The sequence below is a fragment of the Globicephala melas genome, chromosome 5 (genome assembly GCF_963455315.2).
Source record: "Globicephala melas chromosome 5, mGloMel1.2, whole genome shotgun sequence".
Classification (NCBI taxonomy): domain Eukaryota; kingdom Metazoa; phylum Chordata; class Mammalia; order Artiodactyla; family Delphinidae; genus Globicephala; species Globicephala melas.
In genome coordinates this window covers 125909202-125931746 of record NC_083318.1, presented here as the reverse complement: position 1 = coordinate 125931746, position 22545 = coordinate 125909202, and the positions used below count along the sequence as shown (strand labels likewise).

The window sequence follows — 22545 nt, the reverse complement described above, 5'->3', positions numbered from 1 at the left end:
GGACCAGGAACACAGCTGCTGTGTCCCCGACAGAGACACACTTACGGACACATAAGCAAGAGCCTTGTCTGCTCTTCTCCAGAAGAAGTTAAAAACAACAACAACAAAAAAAAAACGAGTATACTATTGGAATGTTTAAGATATCCTTCTTATAGGAGAAATACCTCTAAAAAATTATTACTGTGTAGTTTCTCGAGTGTCCTGAACTCAGTCTCCGTGAGTTCTTCCTAAACAATGGTTCTACTATTTGAAAGTTGGGAGATTAAAATCTACAAAATAATAGTATATGTAAAAATGGCTAATGGTTATGCAACTTAACAATGGACATCTCACCCCAAATATTGCCCTGCCTTGGAAGAGCTTACATTACTCCTGTGATAATATGGGGATTTTTCTGGGTAGCTGAGGTGAGTATCCACACTGGCGTTCATGCTGTTAATGAAAAGGCTACTGGCTGTGAGCACCTCGGTGTTACATGTTTGGCATCACCTTGTGCCCAGTTATCAACTCTGAATCTAACTTCTGTTCCTTCCAGATCACTTAAAGGAAATTTCAGTGAGTTTGGTGAGAGGAAAGTGAAAACAGGAGGAAACCTCTGCCTTTAGATCCCCAAATTCAGGAGGCTAATTTCTTCTCCTTGGTTATCAAGCACAGTTTCCACTTCATTAGACGCACTATTTTCATTTGCATATATAAAACTTATTTCTAAGTGGGTGCTTCTTACACCCTCAAAAATAAATACTAGAGAACTAAAAGATTTAAAACATATAAAGCCCAATGAAAAATATAAATATTAAAAATGACAACTTTTCAAAAACTGTTTCAGACAGATTTTTACATACTTCTATTATTCCTATAACCAAAACCCAACTTGAGACGTGTTGTGTATGAACGAGTTAGTAACAAATGTTCTAGGCTCATAAGGACGTGTAATTTTTGGTATGGCTAATTTAAGTGAAAAACAATGTGAGAATAAGAAAACTAGAAGTGAAAATTTCCCCACGTCTGTTTGTCATAAAGGTCCTGCAGACGCTATAGGTGTCCATTCCCTTGGTCAAACAACTTTTCCCAAGTTTTCCGATTAGACGCAGGGTAGATTGCGTTATCCACCACTAGATGGCATCATGCACAAGTGATCGATTTGTTTTCCTTCCGGATGAAGTAAACTGGTCTTTGCTCACAACCTACATAGAAGCCCTAGGAATGACAGGCAGGACGTGTCACAGGATGGCTGAGAAGGCGGCTCCCTACGTGCTGAACTGCTGAGTCTGGGTCTTCCGAGTTTGAGAGCAGTCTAACAGCGATTACTTCACTCCCTCCAAGGAAGGAAATCAGAATTCGCAGGGAAAATCATTTGATATAAATGTAAATGCTGTGCTGTACATATGGAAGTTGCCATTCACCTGATGACAGATGAATAGCTCACTTATAGGGAATCAACCGCTCTGCCCGTTAACCGAAAACCACGAAGCATCTGAAGTGAACCCCAAAGCCCCCCCCCTCAATGGGGGAGCCTCAAAAATACAGTTCCTGCTGTGTTCTGTAGTTCTGTGTTGATGACTTTTTTTAGTCAGTTTTGGAATTGATTTATCTGAATACTACATAGTTACTCCTTTCTATTTCTCCTTAGGTATCAGATTTCTAATTCTTGACTTCCACAGATGACAGCCCCCCAAACCAGTAATGGTGAGTAACCTTGAGAAGTTATTTTAAGATGCAGCAATGGACAACAGTCTTTCCTCCTCCTCCTTTTTAAAAATTACGTATTAAATTTTTTTTAATGTAGAATTTTACTATCTTTTGGTCAAAGATGCATTGGTATAAGCATTATCCACTGAACTTGTTAGTGCAATCCTTCCCTTTCACAATAAGTGTAACATATTCTTATATATGGTACAGGGGGGTGGTCTGAGAGAGATTATGGAATATGCATCTAAAACAAAAGATAAGAAATAAAAGGCAGGAAAGAAAAGGCTCCCTACAAGGTATCAGCAGTTTCTCGATGATGAGGATGGAGGAACCTGGGAATATCAAAAAGTTACCAAAATAGTCAGTCAGGAGAGGAAATATATGTGGAAAGAAGGGGAAAAGGGTATAAAATTATTTCTAATTCAAATCCAGTCAGCAACTTGGATACCTCCAGCCCAAAAGTTAACCACAGCCATGTTTTGAAAGTTCTGATTCATACGCACGGGTGCTGCTTGTTCAATCTCCTGGGCTGTTGACTCTTTATTCCCCACCTGCTGAATGAATGGAGTCCCTGTGTTAAAACAAAGAGCCTGTGATGGTCCTCAGGAAATAGCATAGTTTACACAAAGTAGTCTGTTGACTATTTTTCAGTTAAAAATTTTTTTAATTAAAAAAATTTTGACCAAGACAATAATAGAACATAATTTGCAACTAGTCAGGAAGGCAACTGGTCCCAAGAGAGGAAAGAAAGTGATAATAAAGGGATGCCATCTCTGGGTGAACAGCGTGATGCAATGACACAAAGACAAGACTTGAAAGCATGACAAATATGTTACAGGTTAGAATAATTATCTTCCAAGTGGGAACTATTTGAAAGGCATAATGTAGCCTGGGCGAAAGGCTAGTTGAATCTTTAAATGATCCAGGTCAGCGTCCATTGTGGTCTTCATACTGATGGCGGAGACTGGGAGCATCACAGTGGAAGTCAAGTATTTTAGAACCTTGAGCTGATCTAATCCCATCCCTTCAGTTTACAGGTGAGGAAGCTGAGGTCCAGTGAGGGTAAATGACTCTCCCAAGGTAGCACAGCCAGACAATGACAAACCCACAATGAGAACCGGTTTCCAGCTCAGAGGCTGTTCCTTCAACCACACTGCCTCCAAGGTAGACGGAGGACCCACGAGAGGCGTGTGGGGCTGTGTGACCACAATGCTGAGTAAAGCCTGAATCAGAACACATGAACGCTTCTCGTGACGAGACTCAGAGGACAGAGCCCCTGCCTGAGCAAGCTCAGAGACCAGACTGACAAGGCCAGTGAGCATTTACCTCCTTTCCAGGCAGAATGAGGGGAGAAAGATAAAAGGTCAGGGAAGCAATGCCTGTTTAATTAAACTGGTGACCACGCCCACCTTGTTATGAGAAGGTGCCCGGGTCAGGTCAATACCTAAATACTAACAGTACTGCTAACAAAAACAAGTTAAAAGAAAATCCTTTTACTAGAATACTTGTAAATACTCATCAATAATAATGATGATGATAATAATAATACCTTTCTTTTAAAAAAAAAACCACTTCAAGTTGCATATTACAAACACACATGTTGTGGAAAAAATGCTTGTTTGTGTGGCTGAACGTGAATCCCTGTCTTCCCTGCCACGCTATAGCTTTATTCCCCAAGGGCGTGAGGTGGTACCCTCAAGGAATAAGGAAGTCTTAGCTCTCTCTCCTTTATACTTAGGTTCTCCACTTCCCCGATACAAACAGTAACACTGGTTCTACAAGTTCTAGAAACAGAACACTGATGGGAGGATTATCTCTGAGACACTTGATGCACATGATTTGTAGGAAAAGTCTGTGAATTACTAATCTGAAAGAGACACAGCAAACCGTCCACAGCTTCAACTTCAAATGATTTAAACAAAAATAGAACGAGCCATGGACAGTGTCTGCATCCCTGTCCAACTGGATGTAAACAACGTTTGTAGAAACTGGGTTTGTTAAGAAAGTTTATCCATAGATCTGGATAGCAATAAAAAGCGTTTCCTAGGAAACTGTAAGATCCTGTACCACACAGCATACAGCCCAACTAAGAGGAAAATTAGGTTGATTTCTAAATTCAAGATACACATTTGTACAATTGTTCTTAACTCCTGTGACGATGTCCGAGTAGAGTGGGCATGTATATTGGTAGTTGTGTCTGTTTTCCTTCTCTCTCCCGCTGCAATCTTGCCTGTGGAGCTCACTGGTCTAGACTGGGTTTCCTCCTCAGCTCTGAGCCCCTGGACGTCCACAGACTCCCTGTGACTCTCCTGCTTCACTCTCAGCCCCAGCCTGGGTCAATACTGCCCTTCTGCTGCTAACGACACTACTGTTTCATGTCTTCCCATCTCCTCCAAGACAGCTGCCAGCACGCTCAGGTTTCCATCTGGGAAGTTCTGTGCCTCCCAGAGATCCAGGATGACGCCAGTTGGACTTGATTTGGTGGCAAAGTAATTCAAGTACCTGTAATTGGTAATGGGAAAATGTGCTGAATGGTGTGATGTACGGATCTCTTTTCCTTTCAGTTTTTACTAAACCTTTTCGTTACTGCATTTCTGTAAGTATAACTGGACCCACTTGGGAAACTGTGGCTTGCAGTGAGCCATTCTGAACAACTAGCCCATACTTAATTAGGTCAGCCCCAGACAGGAGACGTGATGCCTTAACTTTAACCTCAACTCTGAGTAAGATAATTTAAGAGACAAGATGTCTGTGGGTCACATCCTAAACAGGAAACCGAGAGACTTATGTTTTCTTTCCAGCCCAGGCTCTGATCATCTTTGACAGGTTATGCCACGCCTTTTGCTTGGTCGTGACGGCAACGTTCTACAAAGAAGAGGCTCCGGAGGTCTCTTCATAACTTCCTGGCAGCGCTGTGTTTAGCATGTTCATTACCCATCCAGCATTAGGTCCTGCTCAACAGGAGGCGAGGAACAAATTAGCGAATGGATATATCATTTAGGGGGATTTAGCCTGTCAGCTTTGCGAAGTGGATCACAAAACCTGATATTTACAAATGTCAGGTAAGCCCAGGAGGTCTCTCAACAACGTGTTTGCAAGACCATGGTGCAAGATACAAGGTAGGAGCTTAATACATGTTGTCATAATGAAAAGTAAGTAAATGTACAGATGGAGAAAAAGAATGAACGTTGCCCTAAGTCAGCTCTATCAGTCCTGGAGCCTGATGGTCTAACAGGAACTAGTTCTGAAGCCTGGCCATACCTACCTGTCCAGGTTTAGCTTATGGGCCAGCATCCTCCAGTCATGACCCCTCGTCTGTGGGGCATCCAGGCTGCTACAGAGCTTCTGCCGGATAGGGGGAGGGATGCTGAAAGCACTGGGTCCCGTCATGGTGGTGACGGTGCTGGCTGGATCCAGCAGAGGCAAATCGATGCCAGTAGGTTCCTGTAGTTCAGGCACGGGAACAACACAGCATTATTTCTGAAGACAAAAGCAGTCCTTATTGAGCCAATCAACATAATGCCTTGCTTTGAATGGTAAGAAGAGAATGAATGTTATTATATTCTCCTTAGTGAGAATGGCTTCTTTCTGGCTGACGGCTGTGATTCTCTGTAACCTGGCTGAGAGGAAGAGGTACATTCTGAGCTGATTTTTGCATAGCCTTGGATGTACGGGTCTTCTGTAAGGACTGGGCTAGCTGGAAAGCTCGGGTGTAATTCAATTACAGCTTTTCTAATGGGATTCTCCAGGATGAGCAAGGGAATATCAATACTGCTAAAGGTTTAGGTTTTGCGGGGGGGGGGGAGAGAAATGTTCAAAAGGGCGGCTCTTTGAGAATGAACTGATCTAGATCTGAGATTCTAGAGGCTGTCTGACCCTGAGGGGAAGCCCTGGGCAAACGCTTGAGTAAATTCTCCCTCTAACCTCTGCAGAAGATGGCTCGGGGCCTGCTTTTGTTGAATGAAATGGAACACAGCTCTCCTCTAAATGACATCGAATTAAGACTAATTATTTAAAAGAAAATGGCGAACACAGTACCTGGCTTCAGGGCAAGCTGCTAACAGAATCCTCCAATTGCTGTGCACCCTTGTTTTTAAATCTAATTTTAGTAGAGAAAACCACAGATTGGCTCTTGAGATAGTTTCAGCTCATAAAACAGCACGATTGCAAAACCTGAAATTCATCTGCAGGAGAAACTCTAATCATTTTCTGATCACTTCTGCTGGTTGGAAAAGCAAAAGCAAATGTTGCCTGGGGACGATTAAAGCAATAAAAGAAAATCCACTTAATCTACTTTAAATGTCATCTCTCTCTTTTTCAGAGCAGGTAACTCCGTGGTGAACATAATTAGTTGCTGGAGGATAAAACAGCCACACGCGGGTCCAGCCATCAGGAAGTCTCGGGGTCTGGTGGAGGGCTCCGCTCAGACGTCAGTGCCCCCGTCCTCCAGAGCCTCCCAGACCCTGCCGTTCCTACACCTGGGGGCCACGGTCTGTGTTCCAGGATCAGCAGCCCAGGCCCACTGCGAGGCTTGTGCGATCACACGGCACAGGGTCCGTCTGGGGGCTCTGGAGGGCACGTTAGAGCAAAACAAATTTTTTTGCTATAGACCATCAAGTGGTGTTGGCTGTGATCACAATATCTGGCCTCAGAACCCAAAACTTGGCAAACTGAGCCTCGGAGGATTCCAGTGGCTCCTTTATGTTAACAACTCCAGCACATAGCAGGACTGAAAAGACTGGTATGAGATACGCTGGAGTCCCTGAATCCCAAAGAGCTTTCCCTGCACTGGGCACAGAGCTCTTTCCGAGGGACCACGAGGACAGAGGGGTCCTGACCTCAAGGGCATAGGGCTTAAACAACAAAGGGCTTAAACCAGAAGAGCGGACCGAAGGCATATGTCCGTGCTTTTCAACAGATTTACGTTGGGAACGTCTGCACCCAAGTGGCCAGCGCTTCTCTCAGGTATAAAATTGGGAGCGGGGGCGGGCAGAGGCGTGGAGAAATCACACCTCATTCCACAGCTTAGCGCTCCGGCCCACTTGCAAGTCCTGCTTGCTTCTCGTCTGGACCATAACAATGGGGCCTGGAAGGAAACCCAGCCTGCCCATCCCTGGCCTGCGGTGGAGGCTGAGTCTGCACGGGGAGTGGGGGGGGGGGGGGTTCTGCTTGGTGTAGCGCTGCCTCGTGGCCTCACCAGCTCCCTGCTGCTTCCCTGTGGTCTGTCCCTTATGCCAGACTCACCTTCCTAAAGCCCAGCGCTGACGTTTCTCCTGCCTTCTCTTGGTAAGTGTTAAATGGCTCTCCTACCACATGGATTCCCAACTCCTTATCAGGCCATGAGGTTATCTGCAGGGCCTGCCTGGCGGGCCGGCCTGAAGCCTGGGATGCCTGTAACCTGCAGAGCCAGGCCTGCCGCGGACGAGGGGCCCCTGTGTTCCCTCCACCTGGCAGCCTGGCTCCTGTCTTTCTCAGGTTGCACTGGCATGACTGGACCATTCACTGTTCCTAGCACCTTTCTTAAGGATGTACCTTCGAGAGTTCTTCTGCCCTTTCCCTTAACCTCTGTCAGGCAAACACCTCAAAACGTGGGCTGAAAAGCATGTTCCCTGAGCAAAGCCGCCCAAAGCCCTCCGCCTGGAGCCCTCCTATAGCACTTCCCACAGCCCCTGTCCTCCTTCTACATCTGCTCTATGCACGCTGGTTGTACTTACGGACGAATTCCTCTGATTTCCCAAAGTTCTTGGAGATGAGAGTATTTTTGTCATCCTCAGAACTTCTTTGACCCTCAGGGCAGTGCCCTGAACGTGGAAGCTACTCAATTCATATTTGTTGAAGAGAGGAAGGTATGTTTTCTGGTAGAGCAAGAGGATGAAGCCAGTTCCTAACAGAAGCCCACCTTGCAGAACAGTGCTGCCACATTCCAACTAAACGTGGCTAAAGGTAAGGCTCTCCTCACTGTTCAGTCCTGAAGGTAAGGCAGGCACGACTCTCAGGAAGGTCTGCTCACACATACACGTTGTCCCCCTTCTCTTGGTGAATAAAGAACTGTCAGCACTTTACGTGGGCCTTCAAACCCTGAGTCTCCAGCCTTGGCTACTGTGCCTGTTTATTTCCTTGTGCATGAAACAAGCCCTTCTCTCTCTCATCAGATGGCTGACAGCAGCCTTGGAGGTAAAAGAAAAATACATATATACATTTACATTCAAATTTCATCTAGTAATTTTCTGTTGCTGTTAGTTCTTCTTTTACTTCCAGGTATGCTCTCACAGAACACTTACTATAATAATTGTTTATGATATTGGTACCACCTGTCTTTGATGTTATGCTTCCCTTGGTTAAACATGATTTTTCACCATTAACCAAACAGCTGCTGTGGCACACGTTTTCAACACTCCACGGGAGAAACGACTTTCCTTTCCTGTATTCTGACTCTTCCTGAAGTCACTTAGAAAAACTAGATTTTCCCAAGGGTCCTTTTTGAACAGGTTATAGAAAACAGAGGAGGTGAATAGATAGGACGGCTATAGCAGAGTGAGGCTTTGTACATCTTTAATATTGTTCTTTGTGTGCACGAAAGTGCTGTGTGTCAGTAGTTAACAGGGTTATAACGTCTTTGTCTATACTGTAGCTAAAACTAAAAGTCCTAACGAGACTGAAGCTTCTTTCTCTCCTCTACTTTTTTTCCCTCTTGCTGGTGATGGGCAGCTTCTCCTTTATTACCTCCCCTGTCCCTCTAAGGAAAAACCTTTTATCATCATTTATCCTCATACTTTTAACTCTTCTAGGCATTTTCATTCTTAAACTTCATCTCTGTGAGACTAAAGGCTTTATCTCTAGGTAAGGAATCTCTGGCCAAGGCCCCTAGAGAGGAACAATCGTCCAGCTCTTGACATCACCCCGGTCTGTGTCAAGCACAGCCTGGTCTCCCTGGGGGGCAGCAGGCCCTGTGCCTGACGGCAGAGGCCAAGGGCCGAGGAGCTTTAGAAAGGAGCGCTGGTGACGCCTTGAGCAGTGGGTGGCAGGGGGAGGGCAGCAGCGCATTCCTGGCAAGTCAGCTCATTTTCAGGAGATGGGACGTTGGAACTGCAGCCCCGGGCCACCTGCCAGCCTGCCACGTGACCCTAGGGAGGAGCCCTGTCCAGAAGACAGGCACCACCAGTGGAGCCTTTTCTCTGGTTGGTTGTGGCTTGTAGCCACAGGGAACCCCTCCTCGAGCTTTTGATGAGAATCCAGGTCTCGGGGCTCTCCAGAGCCAATTGTTCACCAGCACACAGCCTGGCTCCCCACATCAGTACCAGCCCAACTCTCCCCGCTCTGCGGGCCACATGCACTGCATTCAAATGCTAACAGCAACGGTGGGACTTGGTGACCCAGAAGGAAAAGCAGCAGAGTGGCCCCTAATCCCCAAAGTCATCTGACTCGGGTCATTTCTGCCTCTCCCCGCTAAGTGTGCTTGTCTGTCACAGGCCTCTGAGGAGACGAAAGGGTCGGCCTCCCTGAGCTGACTGCCACCAGGTTGCAAAAGAAATCATCTTTCCCCTGTGTTGGCACAGGAAAGAAAGTCCTTAAACTGATCACACTATGACGCGACACTATCTCTTCGGTGAGGGGTTGGCTGGCCTGGCGGGGGGCGGGGGGGGGGTCAGCCCTGACCAGCGCGCTTTCATTCGCGGCCACAGCTCGTCTGCCTTTTCAGCACATCGCTCATGCTGAACGGAAAGCAAGCATCAAAGGAGCAGACCTCCTCGCCGCCCCCTCCAAAATTCCGCAGCCTTTGTTGTGGCTGGAGCTGGGTGGGTATTGAGCTTTGCAGACCTGCTGGGCCTGGAAAGTGAAAACACCCTCCCGAGCCAGCAGGGGTGGTGCTGCGGGCCCGCTAGATGGGCCCGCGCACAGAAAAGCCCGGCGGTTGCCATGGCGCCCTGACACCAAGATCATGCCTTATGAATGTCACCGGGGCCTGTGACTAAAGTTGTTTATGAGTCAAAAGTCTCATGAAGCGGAGGGAGGAAACGATGACCGCAGCTCGCCAGGCTGTGGGAAAGGAGGAGGTGGCAGCGTCAAGGCTGATGTGCTCCCCCCCTCGGTTTGCTAAGGAAGACTGTCTTTAAATACGTGTGGAGCGAGACACGCCGAACAGGGTGCCGTTTCATTCGTCGCTGTGCATGAGACAGCGAGGAAGAAGGAGTCTTTTAAATCATATACCGGCCGTACTTCTAAAATATGACAATTCTGTGCTGGGGCTCAAAAAGCAACGCCAAGCTCAGCTCCACAGGCCCCAGACGGTGCTGCCCCCTTCCTCTCACCCTGTCCTTTTCCTTTTGTCCCTCCAGCCTGAAGCGTTTCCATGGTTCTAACTCCAAGCCCTGGGGTCCCAGGTAACCAATAAGGTCATGAGCACCCCCTCTTTCCACCCAGAGAAGTCTGAAATAGCAGTGATGATTTTATATGTCTCTATCTCAGAGATGACAGAGTCCCCCTGAAGGAAGTGAGGGTCACAGCGAGGAAAGGCAGCGTGATGGGCGCCAGTGGGGAAATGCGTCGATTTTACTTCTATTTCTGGACTGTCTCTCCTACCTCGGGGAGAAGGGCATCTCTTCTATTTGGAGGATGATGTATAAGAGAGCACCGAGACCAAGAGACTTCTCCTTTCGACATGGAGATAAAAGGAAAGGAGGCAAGAGGGGGCAGGGAGTGCACGGACAGGCAAAGCAGGTGAGTTCCGAGGAAAGAACCAGAACAGGAGGAGAGGCGGAGGATACAAGGAACAGGGGACAGCAGGGATGCTTTGGGAAAGTTCCTCTCTGTGTGCGATACTTAAATTGAACCTTATACTCGAAGTTCAGGTCTGTGTAAAAAGTTAGGACAAGATCCTTAAGTTCATGTCACAAAACGTAAAAGTCCTGTTTTTTGCAAGGGATCCTCTATTACACTTTCATATAATTTTAGCTCCCTGTGTTCATTAAAAATACTATTCTGTGAACCAGCAGGCCCTCCAGAGCGCTTCTCAGGACTTCCCACGCTGAGATACTTTATACCCCACTGGCCCTCCCGGAGGTCGGTCCCTCCTCTGGTCTGAGACCAATGAGCGCCTCTTACCTCGGACACGGTGCAGTTTAGCTGGAAGATCTGCCCTTCTCCCTCTACCTGCCGCACACAGAGTTTGCAGACCAGCTCCACTGTGTTCAGGCTAAATCTCTCCAGGGTGAACGTGCAGTGGAGGTTTCTCTGAGACCCACTCCAGATGTGGTAGAAAGGAATTTCCTGAAGCACATAAAAGGGTGAGCCACAAATGAGGGACTAACGCTCAAGGAAGCTATCAGACAGCGCGCTGCAGAGTACTCATCTCAGTACCGCACGTGTTAATTACCTTCTTTAATCCTCACGATGGGTCCATGCACAAGCACATCCCAACCTCCTTTTCAGGTGAAAAAAACTGAGGCCCAGAGATGTTAAAGAACTCACCCAAAGTGCCACAGCTAGAAAGTGGCAGAGTTGAGGTCTGAACCCAGGGAATCAGCCCAGAATCCTTATACCTAACCAGCCTGCCGCTTCTCTGTCACTTACAAAAAAAACCCCCCAAAACAAAGAAAACATCGTAAATGGTCTTTTTTTTAAGGTTTAGACAATTGCCCAAATAAAACCTACACACTCCAGTCATTGCCCATTAAAAGGAACCCCTGCCATGGTACCCTGGAGAAAAGCAAAGTCTAAAGGATGACGCACTGACCCGGTTCCCTTTCATGCCTACGTCCTCCCTCTGCACAGGATGGGGAAAGTCAAAACTCACTACAGGTTGGAAACCGGAGGCTTGATTAGCTGCCAGAGAAAAGTTCTTGGCCTAAAAGGCACCAAGCCTCTAACAGACACAATTGTCTATGAGTCTAGATCACCTCACAGAGCCCAAGAATCTTTTTTTCAATAAAGGAAGAAGAAGGATTGATACAAAATGGTAGACCATGTTGGTTAAGAACATAGGCTCTGGAGCCAAATCCAGTACAAATAGGATGCCTTCCCCTTGCTCACTTGGTGATTTGGGGCAAGTTACTTAACCTTTCCTCAGTTTCTTCATCTGTGAAAGACTGTACCTAAGCAACAGAGTACCTGAATGGAGGGGGTTAAATGAGGTTAATCAAAGTACACGAGAGTCTGGCAGATGGCCAGAACTCAGCCAGGCTTAGCTTAAACTAACATCAGGTTATCATTATTATAAAAACAACTTTCCATTATGGTTGCACAAAAAGAATTGTTCATAAAAGGGGAAGATCTGTGGACTTTTATGGCAGTTGCAAAATCAGAGAAAGAAGAAAGCAAGGGAGGAGATTTAATGAGAAAGTTAAAGCCGACCTTTCAATCAAGCGCTGAGCGTGTACCCCCGTCACAGCTCGAGACTATAAGCACACCAGTGGGTTTGTTTCCCACAATTTCTGTGTAAGTACCAGACATCTGAGAGTAAGAATACAGCTGAAACTCTTCCCTTCATCCCTTCTAGTATGTTCATGACTTACTACATCAGGAAATCACCACCAGTGCAGCTACGGTGCAGGGTGTGGGATTGGATTTGCACGTGTGTGGACAAGGATTCACTGCTGATCCTAAGGGTGTCGACGACTCCTAGGATGGGTCTGAGGCTGGGATCCCATCACACAGTCTCCTGAGAGCGTGGGCTGGCTGATGGAGGATGAGGTGAACACCTCGGGGGAGTCTTGTTTTTCCCACACACAGCTACATACAGTGGGACTTGGGACCAGTATTTTTATGCTGTTCTTTAATAAAATCCTGACCAGGTTTTATTTTCACTTGCTATCCCAGCTTCCAAGCTGAGCTTCCTCCTAAGTTTTCAACGTAAAGGCACTCTCCTAGCCAGGCTGAAGCCTAATTTGTGTCATGTGGGATAACAATGTTCCCTTTCTCCTACGAATGCATCTGAGGCTGGTTTTTACCAATTCAATGTTAACATTACTCTGAGAATGCATAGACATGATGGACTTGGAAATCTTATTTACTAAAACATTGATAGTAAAGTTATCTGAAAGAGAATTCAGAAAAAAGCATTTCCTCCATATGTCTAGAGTATTTTTCAAAAACTCCTAAACACCCCCCAACTATTTTGGACAAACGAGTACTGAGATAGGATTACTTTCAAGGAAGGGAGTGTTTTCTGTCTAAATCATTCTAGTCCCCTTGCAGGTGTCTCCAAGCCTTTGGTTCACAGCTTGGGAACGTTACCTGATATTTGGCCAGCAATTTGCTCTTCCAGAGGGAATGGGCGACATCATGAATGGACAGGCGCAGGTTGTGGGTGCTGCCTTTGAAGTGAAGAGCCTTAGGTTCTTCTAGGAGCTGTCCTCCCATCTGTCTCTCGAGCTGCAAGACTTCCTGCGACGACATGTCCCAAACCAAAAGCAAATATGAATGACTGGCATCACTTCCATAGTATGCTTCCTCACTCTGCCCCCAGCCCCCAAACCTAACTGTGCAGCACGTGACCTCCATCCTGCAGCCCCGAGACCCTGCAACTGAGGCCCCCGCCAGTCTGCACGTGACTGGGCCCTACTGGCCGTGGACTGGGTCAGCAAGCCACACGACGCTGTTGTGCGGTACATTCAGTTCAGTCTACACTTCCTGACGAACAAGTGGGGTATTTAATCAAATACGGGGCAACGACAATCAGAACCCAAAATGGGGAGAATCCCCCCAAAAAGAAAAAAATCGGTAGAAACGTAGATAAACAGATACGTAAGTAGATTTTCAATGAACTTTTAGGGAAAGGGGCAAACAACTAGAAAACAAACTAGCTCTTAGATTGGAAATACCAGCTAACATAAAAATCTGGAATGTCTTTTGGGCACTTTTTCTATTTTTTTTCAGTTTCTTTACTACAGAAATAAAATCTGTGCTTAAAATGATCCACTGCACAATTCTCAATTATTAAAAAATAAAAATATGCTCATTAAATATTCTAACAGAGGAAAGTACACTGATACAGATTAGGAGGATTTTTCAGCACCAACTATTGATCTCAATAGTCACTCAGATTCAGTTTTTCAAAAAACCACCTCATTTTTCAAGAACCATGGCTGATTAAATTTGCTATGTAACTTTACTTATGCTATAAAGATATAAGATGAAGATAAATTCTGTATCTACTTCCACTCCTCAAGCTAGCTAATGGGAGTTAATGAGGCATTTCCAGCTACAGCTGCAATTATCCAAACATCCGCAAACCATAAGTTCTCAATGAACAAACATCCCGAGTCTCCTCTGCTGTCTGAACCGTCCTGGTGCAGTTTGTTCCTCTCGTGCTATAAAAGTTTCAGTGATAAGAATACGCAGACACTTGTGACCTTTTTTTCCCAAATGGGTTCAGGAAAATAACGGATTTTATAACAATATAAAAACAAAATACGATTTTCTTCTTTGGTGAGATTTCAGTCGGAAGCATGGGGTTCAATAACACAGGTGATCACTCAGGCCATCCCACAGGCGTGTATAGGGAACCTACTCCCGCACAGATAGATGGTCACAGTGCAGAACTGTGGTCCAGTAAGTGCAGAGCTTACCAACATCACTGATTAGATGGAAACAGCTCATTTCAAACTGCTCCTTTACTGGTTCTTAGCACCCTCCATCTTTGAGTCGGGCCACTATTCTGCACGATGCAAGCTGCCGAAAGGTCCTATAAGGTGTAGGGAATATGAGGTCTCAGGCAGGGACTCCTCTAGTTAGTGTGTAATGGAAGAGATGAGGCAATAGCACATTGACAGAGAGATGGGAGTGGTCCAGCTGCTTGAGAGCACTGACGCTGAGAATATTCAACCTTGCTGGCTGATGAGCGGCTGTTACCTGTGACAGGAGACAGCACTCAGCCACCCCGACACAGACGCTGTGTCACTGTGCCCTGGCTCTGCTGTGCCCGCAGCTCAGCAGCCTCCAAGAGTCCCCATAGGCCTCTAGACGTACCCAGTACAGAGCCGTACACGCTCCTCATGAAACACCCTCCCACAACACTTCACACTCCAGTCCTCGAGGAGAATCTGGCCGTGCGGGAATAAAGACGGATAAGAAAAGCGAGGGTTAATTGCAGTTTCTTCTGCTTCAGCAGGAAGGCGTAATGAGCTTATGTTGATCATTTTCAGGGTCTAGTTAGCATAATAGAGAAAGCTGATGTTCCCGGTGAACCTGGCACCTGACAAATTCTAAAGCTAAAATGATGTTTGTTTATAAGCCATTAGAAGAAAAGAAACATAATTAGAAATCTTTGAGATTACAGTCATGCCAATCAATCAGTTCTAGCTTCTCTCCAGTACACCCTAATTACCTCATCAAGACATCCAAAGAGCAATCGATAGTAATTATCTGATTACTATAGATCTTCATTATGTCCAAATTATCTCCCTGGGATGTCTAAAAGAAGACGCATTGTATTCCGGGAGGTAACTGTACCCAACAATGTATAATCCACACCCCATTCCTACAATCAACACAGATCGCCAGGGGAGATGGAGGACACGATCAGTTTTCTTGGCAGGGATGACCACTGAAAAAAACCTAAACTGCCTATTGGCCATGACCTTGAGGTCAACAAATCTAATACAGTACCACATTGTGAGTGCAAAGTCTGCGTAGGAGGCAGCCCAAGAATAAGGCTCAGTGCTTGGCTTCTTCGGCATTGACCCCGAAAGTCATGGTAAAGGGTTCTCCCAGTGAGGAAAGAGACTGGGCTGGCTCAAGCCTTTTTTTGAGAGAAGGGACCAAGTAAAGTGCCATTTTAAAGAACATGGTGCTGGAGAACACACTCTCTCTCCATATTCTTAATTTCTCCATCTCTCCGCTAACCAGGAGCGACACAAAGCTGCTGCAAACAGCTGGGAGGAACCTGACTTCTCTGTCCCGTTCAGATGGACAGGAACCCTGGTGAGAGATGAACTGCTCACCAGAATGCATCCATGCTTGGAGCAAGGTCTCTAAACATATTTGACTGCACCTGCCATCAATCAAAAAGAAATCAAGCCTGCATTTTGTTTCTGTTTCTTTATAAGTTATATACCTACATTAACACATCAATATGTTAATGGTATAAAATATACCTAAGGTTAAAAGTATGTGCTAAGATGAACAGACACAGAAGTCTTTAATAGTGTCTATTTTTACCCCCCAAATCTCATTGGCCTGGGGGTTGTGAAGTCCATTTTGGAGACTGCTGGCTGGGGCAGCTGTCCCTCCACTAGTACTTTGGGAGAAATCAGCCAGGAGTAAATGATTCAGTAAGAAGAATCCTCACCACACTTAAATTTAACATTTTTTTCCTGAACAGTAGCAACTTGTATCATCGCACCCAGGATGTTCAACTTCAAGGGAACACAACAAAATAAAGGAGAAGACAATAACCAAAGCACAAATTAAAAACATTGAAGTGTGAATTAAAGATATTACGATCAAAAACTAAAACAACTCCTTGGAAACTAAAATCACCTAGAGCCACACGAGAGGGAGACGACCTGCCACATACAGCAAATCCCACGTATAAGTTTTACGTCAGAAAACAGAAGAGGCAAGCCCACTTGATAGGCTCCTCGGGGTTTTGTTCCATACTGTTATGGTTTAAGTATCATAATTTCAGATATTTTATAGCTGATCCCACTTAAAATTAATGTAACATTTTAAAAAGCTTGATTCTCTGAATTCCTTCTGCATGAAATCATTTTGGTTATTATACATGATACAGAGAACATACAAATAACAGATGTGTGAATCAACAAAGTACAGCTTTAGAGTCACATGCTTTCCCCTCCTTAATCTTCCTGGGAGCATTCATTCAACACACCTGCCAGGAACCACATCGGGTTCTGGGACGCACACACAAGTCAGCCTCCGTCCCAGCCTCAAACCACACTCACAAACCTCAGCTGTGGGGAGACCGACATATAAACACGTAACCCCAACGTAGTGTGCCCAGCTCTAAGCTGCTTTTGGGTCCCAAAGTTGGGATATTTCACACACCTTATGAGAGGAAAGGAACAAGATATATTTAAGGTCAAAAGAGTTAGGAAGACTTAAGAAAAATATCGTGACCTTGGAAAGAAATGCCGTAACAGGAATTAGGATCGTCTAGGCTCTTTGTTCTCAGAAATATAGATGTCGCCTTCCTCTGCAAAGGCTGTCCTCCCTGCCGGAAGCACCCCTGCCTCGGTGCCTTGTTCGGGCTCTGCTTCTATAGAAGGGGTCCCTTTCTGCCTGCCTTTGTCAGTTCTATCTCCACCCCTCCAGCGTAACCTTGAAAGACTCTTGCAGGGGTCAGTTATCAACAGAAACGTCTCCAGCCCATCCTTCCATGGGAACACACACGTGAACCCCATGCCGCAGGGAGCAGGCCTGTACGTCAGAGCCGGAGCCCGCCGGGATCTGGGCAACCCCGTGGGGCAGCCGCTTCCCAGTGTGGTGGCTGCTTGGAGAACGCAGGCTCCCCGGTGGCCCTGAGCACGGGCTGTATGGATTCAAGGAGCCTGTGAGGGACTGTTCGAAAGGCAGGGACGAGGGACTCCACAGGAGAAACAAGGAGCATTCTCAATAACCAATTAAGCCAAGACATTATCCATGCCAAGCCATTAGCCCTGGCCGCTTAAGAGCCACAAAAAACGCAAGCTGTTTTAAAGGACTGCGCGTACAAAGGGAGCACCTCTGGCCTCTACCCAGCGCCACCCACCCGCCCCGGGCGCCGCGCCCTCATTACGGCGCGCGGGAGGAGCCCTGCGACTCCTACCCTCCGGCCCCTAAGCCCACGGCTCTTCACTCCGCGTTACTGCCGGGCCAGACCACGCCTGCCTCCGCTGCCGCCCGCCCGTGTTCTTCCTCCTCCGGGCCCTCCCCAGCCCGGGCAGGTGTCAGCCTCACAGCTAGCGCACACTAGTGCCCCCGGTGGCGGGGCTGCCTACGCTGAGATGCCTGAAGCTCATGTTCGGGAACGTGAGGAGTCTCCGTCTGTGTGCAAAGCACTGACTGTGTCCCAGGACCTGCGTGAGGCGCCGGGCCCTGGCTTTGCTTCTGCACTCCGTGCTCACCCTCGTCCGCCGTCCCCCTCGCCCTGCGCTCGGACCCCCCTGGCCCTGCTCGAGGACGGGCCTCCTCTCTCGCACCGCTGCTCCCAACTGTGCCTTCTTTGAAGGCACTTTTTTTTTTTTTTTTTTTTGCGGTACGCGGGCCTCTCACTGTTGTGGCCTCTCCCGCTGCGGAGCACAGGCTCCGGACGCGCAGGCTCAGCGGCCATGGCTCACGGGCCCAGCCGCTCCGTGTAATGTGGGATCCTCCCGGACCTGGGCACGAACCCACGTCCCGCGCATCGGCAGGCGGACTCTCAACCAGAGAAGGCACTTTTTTTAACATCTGGTTTCTCAGGAATACAATCCAATTTGTGGGTTCTCCAGCCTTTAGCTTCTCCCTCTCTTGTCTCTCTCATTTTCCCTCCAACGACTCCTACCGGCTACAGAAAGGAAGACACAAATAATGAAACTTAAATCCCGTATGACACATTCAAATCGCTTCTGGAAGAGAAGGGTGGGGGCGGTGAAGCCAGGGCTTTGCTCCGTTTTCTCTCACTCCTTTCTCGGTGCTGTCTGGATGGGACCTGTCCTCGCATTCTTTCCTCTGGACAGAAGCCCAGAGCCCTGGATCGGCTGCTCACCGCTGCCAGGGAGCCTGGGGGCAGCGCCTGGAGCCTGGGCTGGTAGACGCAGCTCTCGTGGGGACGCGCTAAGATTTCCACAGGGCAAGATCACCAAGGGCAGCGAATGGAGCAGCAGCCAGCCTTGCACGCCAGGGGTGTTCGCTTTGGTTTGGCCGTGCGGCTCCAGGGGGAGGAACCCTCACTCCACGCTCACGCAGGGCGGGCCCTGGACCAAGCACGGAAGGCCAAGTCGTGCGCTTGGAGACTCGCGCCCACCTCCACCAAGCTTCTGCCATACGGACTCAGGGCTCTCCAGGCACAAAGAACACACCGGCAGACGCTCAACATGCCACACAGGTCAGACCTCAAAAGACCAACCCTCAAGGGCTGTGCTGCCTGTTTTAAAAATAAGAATCACATCTCCTCCCATCAGAGTTTATGGAACCTCCTTTGCTCCTGTTCACTCTTTAAACCTGTGTTGGAACCTGCCCCTGTCATCTGGGGATGAGGAATGTCTCTCTTTGCCAGAGGCTATCTTATCTCTGCTGTCGCTATCACAGCAGTGGGCCGTCCTCTTCCAAAGCAGAGGCCAAAGAGGCAGGGCCACCGTCTCTCCTGCCCCGTGCCAGCTCCTAGCGACACCAAGCTCAGCTCCCTGGGGCTGCACGGCCAGCTGTGGCAACATCTGACCGTCAGCCGGCCTCTCCCACCTGCTTGGGTCATCGTCACAGGCGCCCAGCCTCGCCACACTTTCTCTTTCCGGGCTCATGCTGGGGTGCTCCGCTCTCCCCCTGAGTTTGCCTGCCGTACTTTGTCCCTAATAATAACAAAGTTGGACTCGGGTGACCATGTGCAAACATTTCCTGTCAAGCCACCTTATTTCTAGGGCTCTGCCTGCTGTTCCCACAGCTGCTGTCACCATGGATGCTTGGTCTGAGCTGCCACTCCCAGCTGCCCAGTCAGGTCAGTTTGTGACACCTTTGAAGCAAAATGCCGAAGGGCAGCACCCAGGGAAGTCGCCGTGTGGCTTGTCCACCTCTGGGCTTACTTCTAAGGAAAAGATGGTCTCACACATCTGAGTATTAGGAATAAGACTTTTTAGATTGTTCTAGAACTTCTGGAGTCACTCTTGTATTCCTTTTCACCCTTGAACATTTATTTTTTAACTTCTATATTAGTGTCCTGTTTCTGCAGTAAGAAATTACCATAAGCTTAAGTGACTTAAATAACACACATTTGTTTCCTGACAGTTCTGTGGGCCAAAAGTCTGACGCAGGTCCCACTGGGCTAAAATCAAGTGGTAGTAAGGCTGCCTTCCTTTCTGGAGGCTCTAGGGAAGAATCCGCTTTTTTGTCTTTTCCAACTTCCAGAGCCGCCGACATTCCTTGGCTCGTGGTCCCCTTCCTCCCTCTTCAGAGCCAGCAATGGCACATCTCTGATCCTTCTTTCATGGTCATATTTCCCTCTGACCATAGCTGGGAAAGGTTCCCCATTTTTAAGCACAAAGTAATGAGATCAGACCCATTCTGACCATCCAGGATAATCTCTCCATCTCAAGGTCTATACTCTCATGTTTGTAGTCTCCTTTGCCATGTGAGGTAACATTTGTGTGCAGGTATCTTTGGGGACTCATTACTTCATCTACCAAAACTTCTATCTCCTCTTCTCTCTTTCCCCCCTCTCTCTCAAAACATAAATTCAGCACTGCAGATCATTTTGAAAATATATGATGGGGCCAGAGCCAAGTCTCATGAGAAGATGATAAAGATGGAGTAAATTTAGAGGCACCAAAAATAACCCTGTCCCTAAACAGCTGACCAACCAGCCTGCTACCGAACCTGACACTCACCCCACAATTAGATCACAATTAGAGTTAATATCTTCACTGAGCCCTTACCTTCAAAAGGCCATTATAATCTAAATGCCCACCTAGGCACAATTAACATTATCTAGTGACTGTTTTATGCCAGGAAGTTTAATAACTTTACTCTCTTTCAATCTTTTAAGGGTCCCTGATTCAGACCCAATGAAGTCCCTAAGAGGTCAAGTTCGATGACGAGGGCCACAGAGCTGATGAGCGGCAGAAGCAACCAAGTCGGCCAGCTGGACTCAGGCTTTCCTTTGACACCACACTTCCTTCCATCCACTGAGCAGGGAAAACACGCGTGTCACCTTTGACACATTTGTTGTTGCTGCTATCTAATGCATGTGTTACATGTATGAATATATTCATATAATTCCAGAGACCAGGATCCTGAGAATATGAAACATAGGTTATGCTAGCTTTGAGGTGCTTTGAGGGAAGTGAAAGAAAAGATATGGTTCATGGGGCCAATCCAATGGAGGGCCAGCCTTTGTTGGCCCAGAAGAGGCAGGCGTGAGGTGTTCTTGGTTCAGCAGGGTCACAGCTGGCCATGGAGGAGATATCGGAAGGACACGGGTGAAGAAGCACCAGGTTTCAGGATGAGACAGAACTTGTAATGGGCTACCTATGACTATCTATGACTGTGGCCCAAGAAACTGAGTATCATGCAATTCTCAACTAGGATTCCTATTTTCATTTTCAGTGTCTCTTTCATTTTTCTCTCATCTTTTCTCATAATAATGATTTTTCACAGAGTTACTATGTTACAGCCTAGATTCGGGTATGTGAAAAATGAAGTAATCCAAAGACGACTCTCTCCCATGCCAAATGACTACATAAAGAAAGCTAGTACACGTCATTTGGTTTGTGTCACATATACATTTGTCAGAATTTCAATTAACAACGTTGAATGTTACGATATGAGACTACTCATATTTTATGCAAATAACTCCTCTTTTAGGTTCAGAGTTTAGTATAAAACCCTTTATTAGGAAAGGAGAATCTTATAATTGTACCCCTAACATAGTGGGACAGAAATTACTTACATCAATGCTGATGTATATTTCTCCCTGAAGTGTTTTTAAACTTACCCCAAATATAACCTTGCTCTCTATTAATTTCTGGTCTATTTATATTAGGATTTAAGTCTTTGCAAACAGTGAAAGGAAAAAAACAATACTACTTTAATCACCTGAAGAGGAGGTAACGAGAAAAGCTGTGACCTACCCAACTCAATCCTTTCAATAGATGTGACCTCTTTATTTGAGAATGGAACTGATTCTAAGGTATTCTCACAATTCATAGCACCTTTATCCCTTTACATGAACTCAACTCACTCACTGCTCTCACTGGTCCTTCTAGCACATGCATGGAAAAAAACAAACAAAACAAACAAAAAACACCTGAAAGGTATGTAAAAGAATTCCACTGTCTCCTGGCAGCCTTGACTTTTACTCCAGCAGTCACTGCCAGCATTCTAATTCAGCACTAATGCTTCCACGTTGCTAAATACAGCTTTTAAGTTTCAGATGACCACTTTTGCTTCCAGGTTTAACAAAACTCAGGGAAATTGTTACAAAAGCTACCAAACTCAAAGAGGTGGGTGGGAAGATGAAAGAATGCATCAGCGTTGCTGAGACTGACTGATGTGGTATCTTTTTTTTCCGCATCCACGTGGACAGTATGATAATAAGTGGGAATTAATATTATCAATATGTTCAGATCCAGACACGGGGCCAGTCTTCTTTCTAATAGCTCTCCAGACTGTGTAGTTCTGACCCCCGAGAATGAGCGCTGCACTGAGCTTCCCTCTCTGCCCTCATCCAACCTTCTGTGAGGGTTTCTGCAATTCAGAAAGAATCCCCAGTCCGCAGTAGTAACTCTAAGAAAACGTCAAGTCTGGGAAGGCCCACTTGCAGGCATCACTTGCTAGCTGGAGACACAGGTGGTGGAGGAGTTAGATTAAAGCCCAAATAAGGAAGTCGAGCTCCTTTTCATCAGAGCCCAGACTAGGTGAGAAGAGGCTGAAATTATAGGTTTGAAAGGTAAAGGACAGCAGCTGAGGGAGTGTCCCTTGAGTGGTACCACAGGTGCTAGATCATTGCAACACATGAAGGGGCTGCAGTACCGTCAGGGATCTGGGGAGAGTGGGAGAGGCTCGGAAGAAGTGCTGTGTGAAATCTCATGAGTCAAGGAGAAATACATAAAAGGACTGTGGAGAAGCAGGAGAGCCACAGCTTAGGGCAGATGTCTTGACAGTATAATGGACTCAATCAGGAATTTGTGATTTTTTTAGAGAAGCTCAACAGGCCGCAAGTAGACATAG

General features: G+C 46.8%; 1 protein-coding gene across 2 annotated transcripts in view; it reads right to left on the bottom strand.

The window, feature by feature from the left end:
* Positions 1-2332: 2332 nt before the first annotated feature.
* UNC5C (unc-5 netrin receptor C) overlaps positions 2333-22545 on the bottom strand; it is a 397062-nt gene continuing 376849 nt past the window's right edge. For both annotated transcript variants that reach the window (XM_030865643.2, XM_060299770.1), the window contains 4 exons: positions 12922-13071; positions 10792-10956; positions 4955-5133; positions 2333-4191 (listed from right to left, as the gene is read on the bottom strand). In XM_030865643.2, coding sequence (XP_030721503.2) covers positions 4026-4191; positions 4955-5133; positions 10792-10956; positions 12922-13071 — 660 coding nt within the window. In that variant the 3' untranslated portion in view covers positions 2333-4025. The remainder of the gene's footprint in view (positions 4192-4954; positions 5134-10791; positions 10957-12921; positions 13072-22545) is intronic.